Raw genomic sequence first — 22171 nt, forward strand, 5'->3', positions numbered from 1 at the left:
CATTGCATTCAACTGTACCGGTGTCTATGACGCCGGTATAGTTGAATGCGGGGCCGGGAGTGTGCCGCGACAGCGTGGGGAGTGTGCCGACAGCGGCACACTCGAGCGGCCCACTACTGCCACCGGCCCTTCTGGCATTTGCCAGAACTGCCCTATGGCCAGTCCGGCCCTGCACCCAGGCATATTTCTCCAACTTGGCAGCAACTTCCAGCCTCTTCGCATAGGAGGCATTTGCAGCATCTGCCCTTTCAGCCGCCTCCACGCTATCGGCGCCATCTTGGGTCCGGCTCGTTGCTCCTGCCTTGGCGTCGTGCTGCAGCTCCCCGCAGCACCGCACGTAACCGACCTCAGGTGTCCTCCCCCACCAGCACAAAACTTTACCTGCTCTCAGGAGGGACTTATAGCAGGATTAATAATGAAAGGTCACAGCGGAGGAGCTAAAGAAGCCGTCTGCTCACATCAGGTGCTAGGCCACGCACCCTTACCCATATATTTGGATGGGTGCACAAGGTCCGATTATCAGATGCACGCGGTGACTTTTCTCATGTCGAATTGGCACAAGAAAAAAAAAAATCACTGATCTGCACTGCCCCATAGTAGAACATTCGGCTGAGTGCTATCCAATAAAATACTGGCTAGCACTCGGCCATGTTATACGACAATGTGAGCGAGCCCTTAGAAGATGGCTATTTTCCAGACTTTCAGGCAAAGCCACAAAAGTTTTACATACGAATTTCTTCATGGGTTTGCAGCCGATTCTACCCTATGCAGAAATAATTGACACATTGTGGATTTAAAGATTATCTGTCACCAGGTTGGTTTTGTTACCGCATCTGAGAGCAGAATGATAATAGGGGCAGAGTACAGGAATTCAGTGATGTGTCACTTACTTTACTGGTTGCTACAGATCTAGCAGTGCTCTGAATGCTGAGCTCTGTATAACCCTGCCCACACTACTGAGTGGCAGCTTACTGTGCATAGGCAGAAAACTGCCAAACAGCGGTGGGGCGCAAGGATGAACTACATGGCATGTTAAAGAGGTTGTCCACTACTAGGACAACCCCTTCTTGATCTAAATGTTTGACCCTGATAAAATAAAAAAAACCTATACTCACTTTCCGTGCCGGCGTAATTCCAGCGGTGTCGGAACTCGTAGTCCCGGGCCCTCGTGCGGCTGTATGACACATGAAGCTAGTGCCCAGTACGCACTGGCGTCACTGCCTCTGCCTTCGTACAAATTGAACATAAAGAGGAAGTCTAAGATCAGCAGCAGCCCGGACTTCGTCATCATGTTCAATTCGACAGAAAGTGGGGACAGTGACGTCAGCGATGATTGGGCACCAGGCTCATGTGTCACAACAATCGCATGAGTGCAGGCACCGAGGGAATGGCGACAGCACAGAAGGCGAGTATAGGCTTTTTTTATTTTATAGGGGCCTAACACTTAGCTCAAGGAGTTATCCTAGTAGTGGACAACCCCTTTAAGGCCACGTGCACATGTTGCGGAAAGTGTTGCGGATTTTTCAGGACTGATTTTGGTAAATCCGCAGGTAAACCACACTGCGGATTACCGCGATTTTTTTGCTGATTTTGTGCGGATTCCACCTGCGGATTCCTATTATGGAGCAGGTGTAAACCACTGCGGAATCCGTGCAAAGAATTGACATTCTGCGGAATAAAAAACGCTGTGTTTCCGCGTGTTTTTTTCCGCAGCATGTGCACTGCGGATTTTGTTTTCCATAGGTTTACATGGTAATGTAAACCCATGGAAAACTGCTGCAAATCCGCAGCGGCCAATCCGCTGCCGATCCGCAGCAAATTCCGCAACGTGTGCACATAGCCTAAGTATTCCTCTAGTGATAATCTCTTACTGATAAAACTGATTTCCTAAGAGAAAAAAAAAACCAACAGTAAGCAACTCAGTAAGTGATACATGGAATCAGGGTCTCTGCCCCTACATTACACTGCTCTGAAATTAGGTAACAATAACCTGGTAACAGATTCCCTTTAAGAACTACATTGCATGTAAATTTCTAAAAAGCCATTTTTCTGCATCATGTGGATAAGATTTATTAAAACTAATTTGCTTTATCTTCCTTCTCAGAGTTCAACACCCAAAACACATCCATATGTGCCGTGCTATTATAAATGCTCTCAAGGCTCATACACGACATTCTGTATGACCGCACCATAGAAAACACTTCAGGCTACGATTAGTTCTAATTCTGAATTTAAAAAACACAAGCAGAAAATATTAATCTAGCTTTCAGATATTGTAACCTCAATAAGAATTGTACAAATGTAAAATGTATTGTTTATTGATTATTTATTAATCTGGCAGTGTAGGGTTGGGCAGGTATAAGGGCAGGAGAAGAGATGCATCCAGAGGTTCCACCAGTAGCTGCTGCAGTTTTTCAGTGAATCTGTTAATTATAAATTCACATAATTAAAATGATAATAATTATACAAATATTTAAGCAGTAAATTATAACAAATTTGCTGATCGTTGTGACCTCCCCAAAAGCTGAAATGACGAAGCATCGGTATAAGAAGAGCGCCATTACCTTTCATCCTCCTTTTTCTCGGCTAAAAGTGAGCGGTTTAGCTGTGACAGATGAGACTTGAGATCAGACAGCTCAGGATTTATCATGACTTTCTCCATATCATCTTCACTGGATACAAAGGCCGTGTGTAGAGTCCGGGATCTCTGTACGGAAGGCTTCCTGGTACTCTGAGGGCTGCAATGTAAGGAAACACATGGGTTCACTTGGAGCACTGCAATAATGAAACAGAACACAACATTTCTCCTGGGTTCAGTCTATTCTAGATACTGAAAATGCAAATAAAATAAAAAAAAACATTACATGTTAGACGTTTCCAGTCCTTTCTGATGAGTGGACAGACGAGCTTTTTCCCATGTGTCCGGATATGTGAAGTCTCTCAAATCTTCCTCAAAGAAATAGACATAAGAATCTTCTTGGAAAACTGTAAAGAAATAAGCAGCAATGGTGTATTAAATACTGATACGATATGCACATGCCCGGCAGCAGGCTCCCTTTAAACCTCAAATTATCATCATCTCAGTAAAGTCCCTGTCATGTTAATGACATCCATACCTTTGTTTTAGAAGCCCGCCGCACTTACCGTTCTCATGCATCTTTCTCTGCCCACCTGCGTCCTCCTGTCAGTGACTGACAAGTCATTTTTCTATATAACCCGGACCCCCAAATAAGATCTTGTGAAGGCACAATCATTCTCGGGAGGTGGCGCGTGAGTAGTAAGGTCCTGCTCACGTTGCTAGGGCCAGACTATTGATTTTTTGCAGATGCTGCCCCCAGGAATGACAGCGCCTGTACAAGTTCTTGGACGGGAGCGCACATCAGAGAAAAGTGCCGAGCCCCCCGTACTTGTGGCTCATCTGCATACAAATTAGCCAACAGATTTCTAGAACACAGAGGTGCAGACTTATAAAACAAAGGTACGGACATCATCAACATTACAGATACTTCACATTCAGGACACTAGTTTGAGGTCTAAAAAAATCTGCTGACAGCTTCCCTCTAAATGCAGCCTGTCAGGTCTAATATCCTAGTTAAAGGGGTTTTGAAAGATTGTAATATACAGCCCCGATCACGTTATTCAAATTCACCCATCACAGTCATGTATCAGGACACTCTGCAATCTGAAGAAGCGAAGCTCCGAAACTGGGACTCGTGTCTCAACTGACAGACGACCAGTATTATAAAAACACGTATCTACGTGGTCCAATAAGTAAGGCCCCCTTCACTTGTCCTTATATTTCCGGTACTGGAAAAAACAGTAAAGGAGCTATCCATGTGACACAAGTGTGGCATCCGTGTGACACGCACCGGCGCCTGGGAAAAGCAGTACAGTTTGCGCTGTTCCCAGGTGCTGGGTGCTTAAGGCAGCTCTCATCAGTATCACCTGGTTTCCCCGAGATCAGCGCGATCAGGCGACAATGATGAGAGCTGCCTTCAGCACCCAGTGCCTAGGAATGGCACGACCTGTACCGCTTTTTCCCAGGCGCCTCCGGTATGTGTCACACTGATAAGTGTCACACGGATTGCAGTCCAGCATACAAGTGACATGTGATTGGTCACATCCTGCATGATCCTTCTTTGTGGTCAAACATCTGCAGACCAAGGACAGTAAGCTGGTTTTCATATACATCATTAATAAAAGGAAATGGGGCTTAGGTCTCTCTCGGTCCATCTCTTCCTACCATATTAACCTTATATTTGCAAAAATCCATATAAAAAGAATCTAATTTAAAGAGATTATTGAATGTTTTACATAATGCAAAAAAAAAATCTCTTCTTATGTAGAACATAAGTTTACCTTTAGATTCAGGAATTAAAGACGGGTCCCAGGCTCTCAATTTGTGGTTGATGCAAAGAGCAATAATCTCATCCCATGGAATATCTTGCACCAATGGGTCGATGCCGGTACTGCATTCCTGTGCAAAACATTGTTTCTTTATGCGACCCAGGAGGAACTGAACTTCAGAGAACAACACAGGAAGATCTGTTGGTGACCGCGTGATGTGTGACACGTAGTCCTTAATCATGGAGCAAACTGGGACCCAAGGAGCTGCCAGGAAGAGATCACCGTAATATTTCAGATAAATTCAATTACACAAATGATTACAGAAGCAAAGCCAAGCTGCAAACGCTACATTAAATTAAAGCAACATTACATTAAATTAGCAAATGCTAAAAACGCTTGTTTGCTTCAACTCCAGCCACCCCATTTCTACAGATATACTATCTATATATCTACTTGCTCACCTCCATGTGGAGGCCTGTCCATCTGTGGAAGCTGGAAAGAAAGTACAGCCTTCTTTAGCCAGGAAAGATGGCTGGGACTGTTCCAGTCTGTAGGCGGCATTAGAGAGCTGCCACCAGGGGTTGTGAACTCCGTTACTGGCCAGGACAGTTCGGTGAGTTGCTCTGAAGAAACTGCCTCTGCTAGAAAGGCAATGGTACCATTGTACAAGTCAATGAGGGCAGCAGGATCTTGTGAGGGAAGTCCAGATTTCTTCCTTTCCATCTGATCGCGATAGAAGGTATTGCTGAAAGCACTGCATACGCCGTCCTCTATGTATTGTCGGAAAGGGAGGCTGCGGAGTTCCAAGGAGTGTGGCCAGTGGGTCAGCAAGAACTCTACAGCGGAGAAGACCTGAGAGAAGGAAATACAAAGCCAAGAAAATGGTCGATAGTTTAATACAGAATGGTTTTCAAGTTTGTAATTATTTTCTATAGCTTTACATAAAAATATTTTCACTCAAAGGGGTTGCCCAGGCCATTGTTAAGTCCTTCTCAGTCCCTGGCTTACTAGATGTAGGGATCCAAGTAAAAATCACGCAGCACAAAAGTTGTGTGATCATATACAGGGGAAGCCCAGGAGCACGTCTGCCTCACTGGGACTCACCCCTCCTTTATATAGAAAAAGAGTTTAGACATTTTACAGACATGCGTACAAGCGCTCATATTTCACATCCTTTTACAAAAACAGTCTATACTAGAGATAAGGTACAGCTTCTGGTATTTAGGTAAAAGGTTACAATATCAAGAAGGAATGCGTCCATAAAAGGAAATGTCAACTTTACTTAAGTTTCCTGATATAAGCCAGATGTCTCAGGAGAAAGACACAATGAATTCTTTCAGTCTGATCTCCACAATTCCCCCCTTTGACATATTCTTTTTTATTACCACAGGGCCAAAGACAAAGCCTTTATTTTTGGTATTACACATGCACACACTTATATTATTAATAAGAGAATCAAATCTAGTATTAATTCTTCTATCGCAAATTATTTTCTTCTTTAGCAGTATACTAAAATATAAAAACAAAAATTAGTACAGTAATATTAATTAGAATCACTAGAGGATAACATAAGAATAAAGAAAAAAAAAAAAAAAATTTATACTCTTGCATCTATTACACAAAGTTTATCTGTGCATACTGAGATACCCTTGAGCACAATCTGGAATAGTACATATATGACTACAATAATCATAACTATATGTATTATGCTCTGCATAATCCCAGCAACCCACCCACCGATTCCTCTGAACCAGTTGGCTGGGTTAAGAAAAGAAAAGGTATCTGACCACCAGTTATCCTTATTCTGGTCATTATCTTTGTCATACTGATCTCTGAGTCGTTGTACGTCCTTTAATTTAAATGTCATACTCATAGTACTATTCGGGTCTATATAATGACAGCAGGTGGGTCCGATGATTTGACACATACCCCCTTGTGAGGCAGTTAGATAATCCAATACCAGGGTATGTTGGTTGACGACTATTATAAGCTGATTCTGTACAGCTATACTAGTGTTTAGTATATCCAATATATCCCAGATCTGATCATCTAAATAATCCGTAGCTCTAACTAATTTATCCCACATTTGTGTAATCATAGGGTAAATAAAAATAGAACTGACAATTTTATTGGCTATACCCATTTGCACTATGTGTGGTCTCCCTGAAGGGCGGGGTGTGTTATCCGCAGCTCTTTTATATAACGTATGTTTGGGCACGGCTTGCATATTCACTTGTTTATTTGAAATTATGAAAGTAGCCGGGGTTAGGCGTCCTAATGTACAAGTACCCTTTATACCTACGGGAAGCCATTTATATGCTCCTTCTCCGCATATCCAAAATGTACCCTCAGGCAGATCCCACATTGCTGAGTGCTGTAATACCAATCTGTGAGCCAAATCCACAAAACTAGATACATTCTGAAGCATACACCAAGAGGGTTTTTGTCCCAAAGGGCTACAGTACCCGGCTGCGGGATTCCCACATACAGGCATTCCTTTGACATACTCATCGGATTCATTACAAATCAGGTTTCCTGGCTTACTTGTACAACTGTTTGCATCACCTTGGGGGAACAACTCAAAATGTTCCCATTTTCTATTATGTATGTATCTTTCCAATACTACAGGTTTGAAGGCATCAGAGGAAGGGACGGTTGTACTGAAACTGAGCTGTAGGTTTTCTGTGGGGACCTGTCCTAAATCAGTTAATCTAGTCTTATTTCTAGGTACCCATTTTCCTCCCCTGAGTGCTAAATATTGTAGATGTGTATTACTCCCTGAGAGATTACCCTGCCACCAAGGAAATTCTACCCATCCCACAATTGGTATGGCGATTGTAGTATTCCACAGCCTAGTATTACCAGTTTGGTTGTTGGCCAGGTTGTCTGAACAATTAGGCCAAGCGAATATTTCTTCTGCTGACACGGGAACTGCTAGAAAAGGTATACTTGTGGCTGATACTGGTGAATGGGTACAGATCCAACAATCTGCCAGGGGTTGTGTATTATTTAACAAGTCATGTACTAATTTTCTATGATGTTGTACGAATCTATTGTTCAAAGGGGCTAGAGAATTTAGTCTATCCCATGCCTCCGTTGAGATTATCATTATTAACATCGATATCATGAGTTTATACTGCTTTTTTTGCAATGGCTTGCATGTATCCATGATGCCTTTCCTTCAAGCTTGACTGATGTAGGTGTTGTCAACAGGACTTGGAAGGGTCCGTCAAACCTTGGTTCTAGAGCCTTTCTGGTGTGTCTTTTTACATAGACTTGATCACCTGGTTCCAACTTGTGACTTCCTTCAGTGTTGTCAGGATCTGGAAGGGAAGCAAAAACTTGTGCATGCACCTTAGTTAATTGTTTCTGAAGATTTTGCACATAAGAAGTCAATGACTCAATATTTAACACAAGTTGCTGTGGAAAATAACATCCTAAATTGGCAGTCCTGCCAAACAAAATTTCATATGGAGACAGTTTAGTCTTACCCCTTGGGGTATTGCGTATTGAGTAAAGGGCCAGTGGAAGGCATTCTGTCCAAGGCTTTCCTGTTTCAGCCATGGCTTTCTGTATTTTTAATTTTAAAGTTCCATTCATGCGTTCCACCTTACCAGAACTTTGAGGATGATACGGAGTGTGTAACTGACTTTCAACACCCAACATTTTCAGTACATTTTGAAATATTTCTCCAGTGAAATGAGTACCCCTATCTGACTCGATCACTTCAGGGAGACCGTAACGGGGCACCAGTTCGGCAACTAGCTTTACAGCAGTGTTTTTAGCTGAAGCCTTCCGAACTGGATAGGCCTCTGGCCACCCTGAGAACATGTCCACACACACCAACACATACTCATACCCATTACTTTTTGGCAGCTGGATAAAGTCTATTTGTAATCGCTGAAACGGATAGAGAGGTCGGACGTGGTGCTTCATAGGGGTCTTTGTTGTCTGTCCGGGATTATGTGCCAGGCATATAACGCATGCAGCACAATAGTCTCTTGCGTAGTTGCCAAAATCTGGAGCCAACCAGACTTGCTTTGCCAGTAGTGTCATTGCATTTGCAGACACATGAGTAGGGTGGTGTAGTCCACCAACTACAATCGGGTACCAGGCTCTAGGTAGACATATTAGTCCATCTTTCTTCCAAATTCCCGCTTGTTCTTCTGCCCCTTCCTTTTTCCACCTGTCCCTCTCCTCTTCTCCTGCATCTTCCTGTGCTTGTCTCAGTCTATCTTCAGTATTTTCTGTGAGGTTTACAGTATGAACCTGTTGTAAGGGTTTGACTGCTGCTGCTTTGGCTGCTTTGTCAGCCCTATCATTTCCCCTAGATTCCCTAGTGTCGAGTCTCACATGTGCAGCTACCTTAATTACTGCTACTTCTTTTGTTTCTTGTGCAGCCTCTAAGATCTGTTTGATCAAAGAAGCATGTTTTACAGGTTGTCCTGACGCTGTCATGTAACCTCTAGCTCTCCAGATTACTCCAAAGTCAAACACAATACCATGTGCATACCTAGAATCAGTGTATATATTAGCTGTCTGATTCTCAGCTATTTTTAGCGCTTCGATCAATGCTGTTAGTTCTGCTTCTTGTGCAGACTGTTTTGATGGAAGTGGTTCTGCTTTGAGAGTTTCAGATTCTGACATAACTGCATACCCTGTATGGAAGTTACCTGTGTCATCTGCAAACCTACTACCGTCTATAAACAGCTCTAAATCTGGGTTTTGAAGTGGTGTTTCGGATACATTGGGTAAGCCTGCCGCTTCTTGTAAAATGAGCTCTGTACAATCATGTGTGTCTGTAGGGAAAAAATTTGCATGTGGATCAGTGTCCTTATTCCCCCCTTCAGACTCGAGAGGTAGCAGTGTAGCTAAATTGAGAGTCTGAAGCCTAGCAAATGTGATAGTAGAGGGGAGCAGCAAAGAACACTGCAGCCGCAAATGTCTGGCCATGGAAATGTGTTTTGGTTGGACCTGGTTTAATATCCCATAAACATCATGTGTGGTTTGAACTGTGAGTGGATGCTCCAGGACAATTTCTGATGCTTTGTCCAACAATAGCGAGACAGCAACAACCACACGTACACAGGTTGGCGCTGCCCTAGCTACTGGATCTAACCTTGCTGAAAGATATGCAATTGGTCTTTGTTTCCCTGCATGCTTCTGGGTAAGAACTCCTGTAGCATGGGAATCAACTTCTGCAGCCATAAGCTGAAATGATTTGGTGTAGTCTGGTAGCCCTAACGCTGGAGCTGAAACAAGGGCATCTTTTAATTGTTGGAACGAAATCTGACCTTCTTTTGTCAACAAATAAGGTTCACTTTTTACACAGTCATACAGTGGTTGCATTAGTTGACTGGCATGTATAATCCATTGTCTACAATGAGACACTATTCCTAAAAATGCTCGTAGCTGTTTATGATTTCTAGGCTCATTCATCTGTCTTATTGCTTCAGTTCTTTGACGTGTAAGATGCTTTTTACCTTGAGAAATGCAATGACCTAGAAAGACCACTTTGGTCTGACAAACTTGTAGCTTTTGTCTATTCACTTTACACCCTTCTTTTTCTAGAAAACATAGTAAACTCACAGTGGACCTTTCTGCGGTTTCTAGTTCTGGGCAGCAAAGTAGTATGTCATCCACATACTGCAAAATTACTACCTGTGGTTCGGGTTCAAACCTCTGAAGGACTGTTTGTAGGGCATTTGAATAAAGAGTAGGGGAGTGTATCATTCCCTGTGGAAGGCGTGTCCACGCCAACTGTTTGCCCTTAAATGTAAATGCAAACAAATGCCAACTATCTTGGTGTAAAGGAACCGAGAAAAATGCATTTGAAAGATCTATTACAGTAAACACTTGAGAACTGGCTGGTATCTGTGATAGTAACGTATGAGGATTGGGTACAACTGGGGTGATTGGATCTAGAACTTTGTTTATCTCTCTTAGATCGTGCACCATACGATATTTGGGTGTAGAGCCTTTATCTAAAGTTCTCTTTTTGACTGGATACAGAGGGGTATTAGCAGGTGATTGGATTTCCACTAAAACTCCTTTTTCTCTGTAACCCTCTATCTGTTTTGTAATCGCTAGTTCCTGCTGGGCACTCACAGGGTATTGTCTGAGCTGTGGGAGAACAGTTCCTGGTTGCACAGATAGTTTTACAGGAGAGATATGCAATAATCCCACATCAGTGTCACCCTGTGCCCACAGTGTTTCTGGGACCATTGAGAGGTCTAGATCTGTGGTGTACTCTTTTTCTTCAGTATAATCCTCAAAAGCCTGAATTCTGACATATTGTTCTAATGATTCTGCATCATCAGGGATAGTCAGCATAACTGTGCCATCTTCCCTAAAATTGATGTTAGCTTCTAATTTCTTTAGTACATCAGTTCCTAACAGACATGTTGGGGCACCTCTGGCATACAAAAATCTGGATGCAAAACATTTAGGTCCTAATGAGACCTCTAAGGGCACAGTATATGGCAGTGTTCGAATTACCCCATCATAACCCTCAGCAAAAGTTGTTTGTTCTGAAATATCTTCCGGATTCGGAAGAAAATCTTGATTCAAAATTGAGGAAGTTGCACCTGTATCTATCAAAAATGGAATCTCTCTCCCCCCCACATTCACCTGTATCATAGGTCTTCTAGCTGGTAGGGAAGTTTGTAACACATCGAGTCAATCTGAATCTGGTATGGGACCATCTACGATAGTAGATTTCTGCTGGTTGTCCGTTTGGGGAGGGTTATTTCTGGGAACAAATTTGCCTGACTTTATATCTGCCAACTTCTTCCTGCACTCTCTTTGGAAATGACCTGGCTTTTTACAGTAGTGGCAAGGAAAATTGTGTCTCACTCTTCCTCCTGTATTAGCTTGTGCTATTCTAACAGGCTTACGATTCTCTCTCATATCCATGGCTATTCCTAAACATCGTTGTTTCACAATATTTGGTTGTTCAATTGTTCTCCAATCTGGAGTAGAGGATTTAAATTTTTCTCTGATTTTCGGATCTAGCCCCTCTATTAATTGTTTTGTAAAAAGTCTCCTTACTGAAGCATCAGTCAAATCCAATCCTTCATCCCTAAAGCTATTTTCTAGTTCTTGACTATATTCTTCAATACTTTGCCCAAATTTCTGCATAATCACACCTGTAGATCCCCTTTCCCTCTGTTTTCCTCTCATGAAAATTATTAATGCCTCTGTGAACTGGGTGCCTGATGCTTCTGTCTGTAAGGCACCCCCTTCTGCCACTGGTCTATTGGGCTGTAGGTGTGTCAATAATTCCTGAAAAAGTCCGGGGGACATTTTCATTCTACATAATTCTTCCCCGTCCGCCCAGACCCCAGCATGAGTCTGCATGATTTGTTGTATGTATTGTGCAAATCGGATAGGATATTGAGTGGGATCAGGCGCATTATGCAGGAGGGACATACCCTCGGCTGGAGACCATGGAAAATACTGTCGGGTCTGATGATATCTAGTTCCCATTACCCCGTCAGCACCAGGTTCCCTAAAGGGTCTTGGTACTACCCTAACAGGGGCAAGTACAGTGCCATATCTAGGTGTACCACAGGCTAGGCAATCATTTCTCCAATCTGGATTTTGTTGTCCACAGTGTGAACATTCCCATCCTCCTACCCCACCAAGATTGGGATACAAGGCTGGAAATTGTTTTCCTCCTTCTGCTCTTCCAGATGGTACAAATGATTGGGCTTTTGGATCTAGGTAAGGTGGTGGGATTATGTCACAACTTTTTCCCTTCCCCATGATCCATTTGGAAGTGTCTGGATCGTACTTCCAATTCTCCTCTTTAGCTGTTTTTGAGACCTTTATCATACAGTGTATGATTTCTTCCCACCCATTGTCTTTGATAATTCCACCTCGTTCTTTACTCAGTCTTTCCCATTCTGTACTGAACATAAGTGCTTCTGAAATTCCCAATTTTTCTCTTACCCTTCTAATCTGTCTTCTGACTGTCTTTCCACATCTTTCCTGTATGATATCTGCTGCTTCCACTTGTCCTAAGACAGTTTTGGTCTGTTTATTTCCCATTTTTCTTTTCAATATTAGCTATGACTACCCTAGGTGACGTTTGGACAACCACTTCCTCTGTTGGTGGCGTCTCGTTGCCTTCTCTCCTAGGGAGCTAAAATATTGAAGGGCTTGTCTGCTCCATTCTTCCTAACGTGCAGAACGTACTTAAGTGCTATTATGCACGCAAACAGACCCAGCAACACCATACAGATCACAAAACTTTCTGTCTCAGTTAGCATACTTGTCCCAGGCTCATGAAACCGCGTCCTGGGCTCATTCTATCATACCTTATCCAGAAATGAAGGAGGTTAAGCACTTAATGAGAGTCAAGCATGGGCGGAGGTCTCCCAGAAGGACGCTACCACATGACCCAGTTAGGCTGACTTCCGTGTATAAGGCTTATACCCCAACTATTTCGGCTTATTTTTCTACGCACTTTTGCTCTTCTTTCACAACATGTCACAACCTTCACACTGCTCACACACTGCCAGGGACTAGACTCATAAATCTATACAATATGGTAACCCGAGTTCTATAGGTATCTACTCACTACTAGACTAACCCAGCATGACACGGCTCGTAGAGATCTTTCGGATAATAAAGGGCAGATAAAAGAGAACTAATAATGTCTCTTACCTGGCCAGGTTTTTTAGTTCATTTGCCGTCCATTATCCCAGATCTCCGTTGTCCGTATCCGCAGGTGAATCTCGAGCAAATACTCTCGCCTCGGGTCCCCGTTCGGTGCGCCAAAGAAATGTTAAGTCCTTCTCAGTCCCTGGCTTACTAGATGTAGGGATCCAAGTAAAAATCACGCAGCACAAAAGTTGTGTGATCATATACAGGGGAAGCCCAGGAGCACGTCTGCCTCACTGGGACTCACCCCTCCTTTATATAGAAAAAGAGTTTAGACATTTTACAGACATGCGTACAAGCGCTCATATTTCACATCCTTTTACAAAAACAGTCTATACTAGAGATAAGGTACAGCTTCTGGTATTTAGGTAAAAGGTTACAATATCAAGAAGGAATGCGTCCATAAAAGGAAATGTCAACTTTACTTAAGTTTCCTGATATAAGCCAGATGTCTCAGGAGAAAGACACAATGAATTCTTTCAGTCTGATCTCCACACCATGTATGACTCTAGAGATGGAGTGTAACGCTCTTTTTCACACACCCGGCAATCATCACATACTGTAAATATAAAAGAGGGATTTTTGGTTCTTACCGTAAAATCTCTTTCTTGGAGCCTTCATTGGGGGACACAGGTAACCATGGTGTATGCTGCTGTCACTAGGAGGCTGACACTATGCAAATAAAGAAGAAGTAACTCCTCCCCGGCAGTATACACCCTCCGACAGGCACCAGGCAACTCAGTTGGTGCAAAAGCAGTAGTAGGAACAGGTAATATAAAACTCAACCTATGTACCAACCCACAATAACGGCACGTTAGCCAACACGGTACAACTTCAAGGGAGGGTGCTGTGTCCCCCAATGAAGGCTCCAAGAAAGAGATTTTACGGTAAGAACCAAAAATCCCTCTTTCTTTCTCGCTTCATTGGGGGACACAGGTAACCATGGGATGTCCAAAAGCAGTCCCTAGGGCGGGTATTCTGCAGAAAAAGAGGAGTCAGGTTGGCCGGTGAGAAACCGCCGCCTGCAGTATCCTCCTACCCAGGCTCGCGTCTGCGGAAGCCTGAGTATGCACCCCGTAGAATTTGACAAAGGTGTGCATGGAAGACCACGTAGCGGCCTTGCAAACCTGCGAGGCCGAAGCTTGGTGACAAACTGCCCAGGAAGCACCCACTGCCCGGGTAGAGTGAGCCTTCACCCCCGAAGGAGGCTGTTTGTCTTGGACGCGGTATGCCTCCAAAACCGCCGAACGGATCCAACGAGCAATCGTGGACTTGGAGGCAGGAAGACCCTTTCGACGCCCATCCGAGACGACGAACAGAGGATCGGCCTGACGAAAAGAGGCAGTTCTGGCGATGTAAATCCGGATAGCCCTGACCACATCCAGCTTGTGAAGAGATTTCTCCAATGGATGAACTGGGGAAGGGCAAAAGGACGGGAGGACAATGTCCTCGTTGATATGAAAAGATGAGACAACTTTCGGTAAGAAGGAAGGAACCGGACGAAGAACCACCTTGTCTTGATGCAGGACCAGAAAGGGAGAACGACAGGATAAAGCCGCCAGCTCTGAAACCCTTCTAATAGAGGTGATGGCGATCAAAAAGGCTACCTTCCAGGATAGAAGCGAGAAGGAAACATCCTGAAGCGGTTCAAAGGGCGGCCGCTGCAGGGCATCTAAGACGAGGTTGAGATCCCAAGGCTCAACAGGAGACCGGTAAGGGGGAGCTATATGAGCGACCCCCTGGATGAAGGTCCTCACCTGAGGCAGGGAAGCCAGGTCTCTTTGAAAAAGAATTGATAGAGCGGAGATCTGACCCTTCAAGGTGCTAATGGAAAGACCCGAATCTAGGCCTGTTTGAAGAAAACTGAGAAGGGAAGGAAGTGAAAAGGTCATAGGAAACAGATTGTTATCCTGACCCCACCGGAAAAAGGCCTTCCAACATCTGTGGTAGACACGCGATGAGGCCGGTTTTCTCGCTCTTATCATAGTCTGGATGACGCTATGAGAAAAACCCGCGTTCTTCAGGACCGCGGCCTCAACGGCCATACCGTTAAATTCAGAGACCGAGAATTCAGGTGGGAGAGAGGCCCCTGTGAAAGAAGGTCCGGAAGATCCGGAAGTCTCCACGGAACATCCGATAACATGTTTATCAGCTCTGCGTACCAGGCTCTGCGAGGCCAATCTGGAGCTACCAAGGGTACGGGGACCCCTTCCGACTTGATCTTCTTTACGACCCTTGGGATCAGAGGGAGAGGCGGGAACAGATAGGGCATCCGGAACTGGGCCCAAGAGATCACGAGAGCGTCGCATCCGACGGCCATCGGGTCCCGAGACCTGGCGACGTACTGGGGAACTTTGTGGTTTGCCCGGGAGGCCATCAAGTCGACGTCCGGAACGCCCCACCGCTGGCAAATCTGGCTGAAGATTGCTGGAAGAAGAGACCACTCGCCCGCCACGATGCCCTGGCGACTTAGAAAGTCGGCCTCCCAATTGTCCACCCCTGGGATGTGGACGGCTGACAGAGAGGGAACATGACCCTCCGTCCAGCGGAAAATTTTTGCTACTTCCGCCATGACTTGACTGCTGCAAGTCCCCCCTTGGTGATTTATGTATGCCACGGCCGTGGCATTGTCCGACTGAATGCGGACCGGCTTTCCCGAAAGGAGAGACTCCCAGCGGATGAGGGCTAGGAAGATGGCTCTGATTTCCAAGAGGCTCATCGAGAGGCACGCCTCCTGAGCAGTCCAGCGGCCCTGGGCTGTGAGGTAGAGAAAGACCGCTCCCCAACCTTGGAGACTGGCGTCGGTAGTAATCACCTGCCAGTGGGGAGGTAAAAATGACCTCCCGCGCAGAATGGAGGTGGACAGCGTCCACCAAGAGAGAGACTGTCTTGCCCTGGGGGAGAGGTGAAACGGACGGTCCAGGGAAAGCGGGTTCCTGTCCCAGGCAGACAGAAGAGCCAGCTGGAGGGGACGAGAGTGGAACTGAGCATAGGGGACCGCTTCCATAGAAGCGACCATTCTCCCCAGAACTCTCATGGCTAGACGAAGGGACAGAGGACTCGGACCCTTTAGCGCTCTGACACCCCGACTAAGAGAAAGAAACTTCTCCTTGGGAAGGAAGACCTGAGCCCGAAAGGTATCGAATTCCATGCCTAGGAACTCCAGCCGCTGGGTTGGAATCAAGGAAGACTTCTGGTAGTTGATCAACCAGCCTAGGCGAACTAAGGTGTCCAGAGTAAGATGGAGGCTCTGGCTGCAATCCCCCTGGGATGAGCCCTTGATCAATAGGTCGTCGAGGTATGGGATTACCAGAATCCCTTTTGAACGCAGGATGGCCATGACAGCTACCATGACCTTCGTAAAGACCCTGGGAGCAGATGCCAGCCCGAAGGGGAGGGCAGTGAACTGGTAATGATGCTCCCTGATCGCGAATCGGAGGAACCTCTGATGCTGCACGCAAATAGGAATGTGAAGGTACGCATCCCGAATGTCCACTGAGCACAGAAACTCTCCCGGCTCCATGGACGCGATCACCGAGCGCAGAGATTCCATTTTGAAGTGTTGAATCCAAAGGTGGCGGTTCAATCGTTTGAGATCCAGAATCGGACGGAGAGAGCTGTCCTTTTTTGGAACCACGAACAGGTTTGAATAAAACCCGGAAAACCGCTTGCGAAAAGGCACCGGCACTACGACTCCCGAGGCGAGGAGCGAATCGACGGCCTGGAGAAGCCCTAGGAGATGAGAGGGCTGTTTGGGAGGACGAGAGAGCATGAAACGTCTTCCTGGGGGCGAAGAAAACTCTATTTTGTAGCCTGACGTGACGATCTCCCTGACCCAGGCGTCGTCGACTACTGAAAGCCAAACCTCTGAGAATAGAAGGCGGCCTCCCACCCTGGAAGGAGTTCCAGGTGGGGGCGACCCGTCATTTATTAGAAAACCTGCGGCCCCGAGATCCCGATGGTTTTGCGGGGTGGCTCTTGGCTCTCCAGCGTGGCGGAGGCCTGAAAGAAGGTTTTCTTCGGTCCCCTTGTGAGGAGGAACGGTCCTGGACGGGGTTTCTCAAAGAGGCAAAAGACCGAAAGGGACGAAAGGACTGGGGACCCCTCCTGTTGAAGGGACGTTTAGGCTTGGACTGGCGTAAGGAGGTACTCTTACCGCCAGTAGCGTCCGAGATCATTTGATCTAGCTGCGAGCCGAAGAGTCTGGAGCCCTGGAAGGGCAGACCAGTGAGCGATTTCTTAGATGCGGGGTCAGCGTTCCACGCCTTTAACCAAAGAATCCGGCGAATGGCGACAATGTTGCCATTAGCCCTGGTAGAGCAGGCCGCTGCATCAAGGGAGGCATTCATCAGGTATTTTCCTGCCAGTGAAATCTGATCCGCTAATTCAGACAGTTCTTCAGCAGGAGCAGAGGCCGAAATGCCCCTGCGCAGGGTCTTGGCCCAGACTGATACAGCCTTGGCTACCCATGATGAGGCAAAAATAGGGCAAAGGGAGGCTCCGGAGGCCTCAAATGCTGATTTTGCTAGCGCCTCGATTTGTCTGTCCGAGGGGTCCTTAAGGGAAGCCGCGTCCGGAATAGACAGAACTGTCTGTGAGGATAGCCTGGACACAGGCGGGTCGACCTTGGGAGACTCAGACCACTTGGAGACCAGGTCGGAGTGAAAAGGGTATAACACATCAAGCAGTTTCCTGCCTGGGAAACGCTTGCCAGGGTTTTCCCAGTGAGTGGCGGTAGTGTTGTCAAACTCCTTGTGATTAGGGAAAACCCTAGAGGGACGTTTAATCCGTTTAAAAGCAACGGAGACGTCCTGAGAGCTTGCCTCATCCTCCTTAAGATCAAGCGTCTGAACGATAGCTGAAATAAGGCTATCCACCATGTCTTGTGTTCCGGAAGTCTGATCTGCATCCGAGTCAGATTCCGACTGAGAAGTTACATCAGACCCGAGGTCCGCCTGTGAGGAAGGGGAACGGGCAGATAGGGGAATCCCGATGTGGTCCGGTGAACTGGAGAAGGATCTAGATAAGGTCCGTTTTCTGTCTCTTTTGTCCTGTCTGCCTCTGTGAGGGTCTAGGACAGGTGCGGGCGAATCGCCGTGAGAGGCGTTCGTGGCACTGGTGGCATTAGAGAGAAGCGGGATGCGTTCAAGTGCCTGGACCAGGGACTGAGAAACCTTAGTCAGGTCGGACACAGATTGAGACATAGCAACAGCCCACTCCGGGGGAGGGGGGGTGCACTCATCCCGGGACCCTGAAGCTTCCAGGGGGGCTGACATGGTGGGAGGAACGCAGGACGGGCAGAAAGGAGATGGCTGACCTGAAACCCACTTTTTCTTACAGTGAGCGCAGGCGTAATGGATGGCCGTAGGGGCAAAGGCCGGTGTGGGGTCGGACATAGGTGGATATTACCTTGTCCCCAGAGAATACTGCCAGGTGGAGTAGGAGGTAGCGCTGAGCCTGGTGAAAGACAGCGGTAGCCGCAGGTGCCTGTGTTCCCCCGAGAAATCCTGTGTCCCACGCGATGAGCAGACGCTGAAACGCTGACAGGGAGCAGGAAGTAGGAGAAAAGAGCGCGGAGAAAGTGCGACGCTGTGGGCGTGCACAGGACCGAAGGGGGGAAAGAAAGGAACGCCCCCTGTAAAACTGAAAGCAATCCGGCCGCTATACCGTCGACCGCCACAAGAGGGCGCTCAAGCGGCAAGAAAGGGAAAAGCAGAGAGACGCTGCACATCCCGGCCGCACTAATTCCGGCCACCACCAGAGGGCGCTCAAGCGCTAAGAAAGGGAAAAACACCGTGAGGCAGAGAGAAATGGCGGGCGAATGAGCCTGCAAGTTTGAATAAGGAGGGGGAAAAGATGCCAGCCTTCCTGCTCCCATTCCTACGTGGTCTCAACGCCCGAATCTGCAGCCCACTTCCCTGTCAGATGCTCCCCTATGGTAAAAGGAGATCGCCGCTGGGCAGGGTATTGGTGGGGGTGGGGGGGGGATTTTGTTGATTGAAGATTCCCTACCTGCAGATGAGGAATCATCAGGATCCCTGGTAGATAGAGGGTCCTGGAAGTAGTCCTCCTTCCCGCGCCACGACTCTCCGGCGCAGAAGACGGCGTCGACCCCTGAATAGGGGGAGAGGGTCACTGGATGTGACCGCCGTCTTCCTCTCAGCCCGCTCCGAGGAGAGGGATGAGGAGGGGAAACGGGCAGGACTGGCCACCGAAGAAAAGGTCACCCTGAACACCCAAATGGGTGACAGGGGACAAAGTCCTGCCCAGCGGGTCCGAGAGGGTGCGATGTGGGTGATACCACACTGCTCTCTTGGTCGCTCAAAGTGGGGAAGACAGGGTGAGAAAACTGCACCCTGTTACCCTGAAGAAAGTATCTGAAAAAGAAAGGGGAAATGATTAAAAACAAACAACAAATCCCTGTAAAAGAAATGCGGATCTGGTGTTAGATCCAGGTCCGCCTCCTACAGACACTAAGCAAAAACTGAGTTGCCTGGTGCCTGTCGGAGGGTGTATACTGCCGGGGAGGAGTTACTTCTTCTTTATTTGCATAGTGTCAGCCTCCTAGTGACAGCAGCATACACCATGGTTACCTGTGTCCCCCAATGAAGCGAGAAAGAAAATATTGTTTTGTGCAGCTTTCGTTATTTTGAGGCGATCTGTAGTTTTTATTGGTATCATTTTGGGGCATATTTTATTTTTTAATGGAATAAAAACAAAAGTTTCTGGTGGATTTGAACCTGCAATCACAGGTACATTTTAGCAAAGCAACTGCTTAAAGAGGTTAAAAAATTTGGGCAAAGGCAACTAATATTTGAAAATAACAAAAATGAACATTTCTCACCCCCTAAAGAGCCGGTCACTCCAGGGCTGCCTCCACGTTACTGCAGCAATGACATTTTGTCAACAATGCGTGACCACTGCAGCCAATCATTAGCCTCAGTAGTTTTACGTAATCTACCAAGGCATGACCACTGAAGGCAATGATTTGGAGAAGGTCTGTGGCAGATGTAGAGACCTACAGTAGGCCCTGGAAACCAAGATAACCCAGTGGCACCATACTATTCTGTCAATATATGTCCGATAAGCTAAAATGTAAACGTATTGAAGCAGTTCTTTAATATTACAAATCTTACTTTGTTTGTTCCATGTAGGTCAGTCACAACATCATGTATGGAGAAAACTTTATAATCTGATATTAGTCCACATGACACCAAATCTGAAATATGAAGTTCTGAAATAAAACAAAAGACATGAAGATATGACTGTGATAAAAAAAAATGGCCTACAAGTCTCTATTTATGAACAATGAAGTAGCAAACCAGTTCCACATTACTCAGAATAAGCTGTCATGTGGGTACATTACAGTGTTTTAGCTTTATGTTCGGGCTCGCTTTAATTGTCAGTTGACTCTTAGCTAGTGAGGAGAGACTAGCAGCTATGTCTCCCATATACAGCACATAAAGACATGAGAGGTCCCTGTATTCCTTTTCTTTCTGACGCACACAGACATAGTAGCAGCTGTATGGAGGACCTATACTGCCGTATAGAGCAGCGTACAATTCTAGGTCTGGTGCAGTAATCACTTATCAATAAGTAGCAACACTGTCTGTCTGTGCCTCTCTCTTGTCAGTACTATTTTGACCAGGACAGATTTTAGCCATTTTTCAAACTGTATGATGAGTCCAGGAGAAGGAGGAGAAGTGACTCATCAGTGGAGAAAAAAAGGCATGCTTTATTTTATTTTTTTGCAAAGGTATTTAAGAAAAAAAGAAAGTTGCCCAAAAATATTCGCACAATCCTGGTCCAGTGATCATGTCAACAGTCCGTTGCTGCCAGACTAAAGAATCGTGAACTTTCTACTACCTGTTAGACCCCCCGGTGTCCCATCTGATTAGTAAACTGTTGTGGCGTTGTGTGTGGCAATGTAATGACGTTACAAAAGCCTGCTAATCCAAAAATGCGCCAGGAATGTCGCAGGAAGAAGATTTGCAGTGCTCTGGTCTGGCGGCTACAAACTACGCATGTGGCCACTATAACAGGATCCTGCAAATTTATTTGCTCAACTCTAATTACAAAAGTTTCTTAAAATTTGTCTATACTTTTGATATATGCAAAGCTTGCTGAAAGTGAGTATTCAAACTCATCAATATGATTCATACTAGTCTAGACCCACCTTTTTCTATAACTGTGTCTGGATCTGTGTAAGTTGAAGGTACCAGAACTGCAAGAGCCGGGGAAGGCTTAAAAGGTTTAGCTTGAAGTAGCTGCTTCAGCTGCAGTAGGGCTGCGATCCGATATACATCTGCATCTGACTGCACTGGTAACAGGAGGACAATACCACTTGTTCCCAGAAACTGGTTTTGAATTTCAACTTGCTCCAATTCATTCTCAGTCAGAGGGCCATGTACCGCCTTCAGAAGAAAAACATATCAAGATATGCACGTAATAAAATGTAGAGCCATGAAAAATTACTTGGGAAACTATGGTTTAACATTTCTTAAAAAGGTTTTCTGGAAAATAAAAGAAAGCTAGTAATAAAGAATGAGATTATTAATAAATTCCTATATACTGTACACATAATTAGCAAATCACACTTGGATTGTCATTATAGTATGGTACATTAAATTGACTTGCTTAGTTACACTGACAGAAACCTGTCCTACAATATAAATAGGACAGGTGACTGACCACGTGCTACACTGCCTCACTTGTGTAGGAAGATGTGTTCTCAGAGGATATTTGGATGTAATACTGAAGATACCAGGGGTGCTGGGGTAAGAAGAGGCTGCTCACACTGCTGGCCACCCTGTCTATCTGATCTAATACTGGAGATACCTGGAGTATTGAGGTAAGAAGAGGCTGCTCACACTGCTGTACACCCAGTCTATCTGATCTAATACTGGAGATACCAGGAGTACTGAGGTAAGAAGAGGCTGCTCACACTGCTGACCACCCTGTCTATCTGATCTAATACTGGAGATACCAGGAGTACTGAGGTAAGAAGAGGCTGCTCACACTGCTGACCACCCTGTCTATCTGATGTAATACTGAAGATACCAGGGGTGCTGGGGTAAGAAGAGGCTGCTCACACTGCTGTCCACCCTGTCTATCTGATGTAATACTGGAGATATCAAGAGTGCTGAGGTAAGAAGAG

General features: G+C 45.9%; 1 protein-coding gene across 1 annotated transcript in view; it reads right to left on the minus strand.

The window, feature by feature from the left end:
• Positions 1–2329: 2329 nt before the first annotated feature.
• Positions 2330–22171, minus strand: part of LOC143789273 (germinal-center associated nuclear protein-like) — an 86005-nt gene continuing 66163 nt past the window's right edge. Inside the window, exons 9-15 of the mRNA XM_077278977.1 lie at positions 21191–21428; positions 20151–20248; positions 4809–5199; positions 4360–4611; positions 2865–2985; positions 2565–2738; positions 2330–2423 (exon numbers count right to left, since the gene is read on the minus strand). Coding sequence (XP_077135092.1) covers positions 2330–2423; positions 2565–2738; positions 2865–2985; positions 4360–4611; positions 4809–5199; positions 20151–20248; positions 21191–21428 — 1368 coding nt within the window. The remainder of the gene's footprint in view (positions 2424–2564; positions 2739–2864; positions 2986–4359; positions 4612–4808; positions 5200–20150; positions 20249–21190; positions 21429–22171) is intronic.

This window comes from Ranitomeya variabilis, unplaced genomic scaffold (assembly GCF_051348905.1).
Source record: "Ranitomeya variabilis isolate aRanVar5 unplaced genomic scaffold, aRanVar5.hap1 Scaffold_147, whole genome shotgun sequence".
Classification (NCBI taxonomy): domain Eukaryota; kingdom Metazoa; phylum Chordata; class Amphibia; order Anura; family Dendrobatidae; genus Ranitomeya; species Ranitomeya variabilis.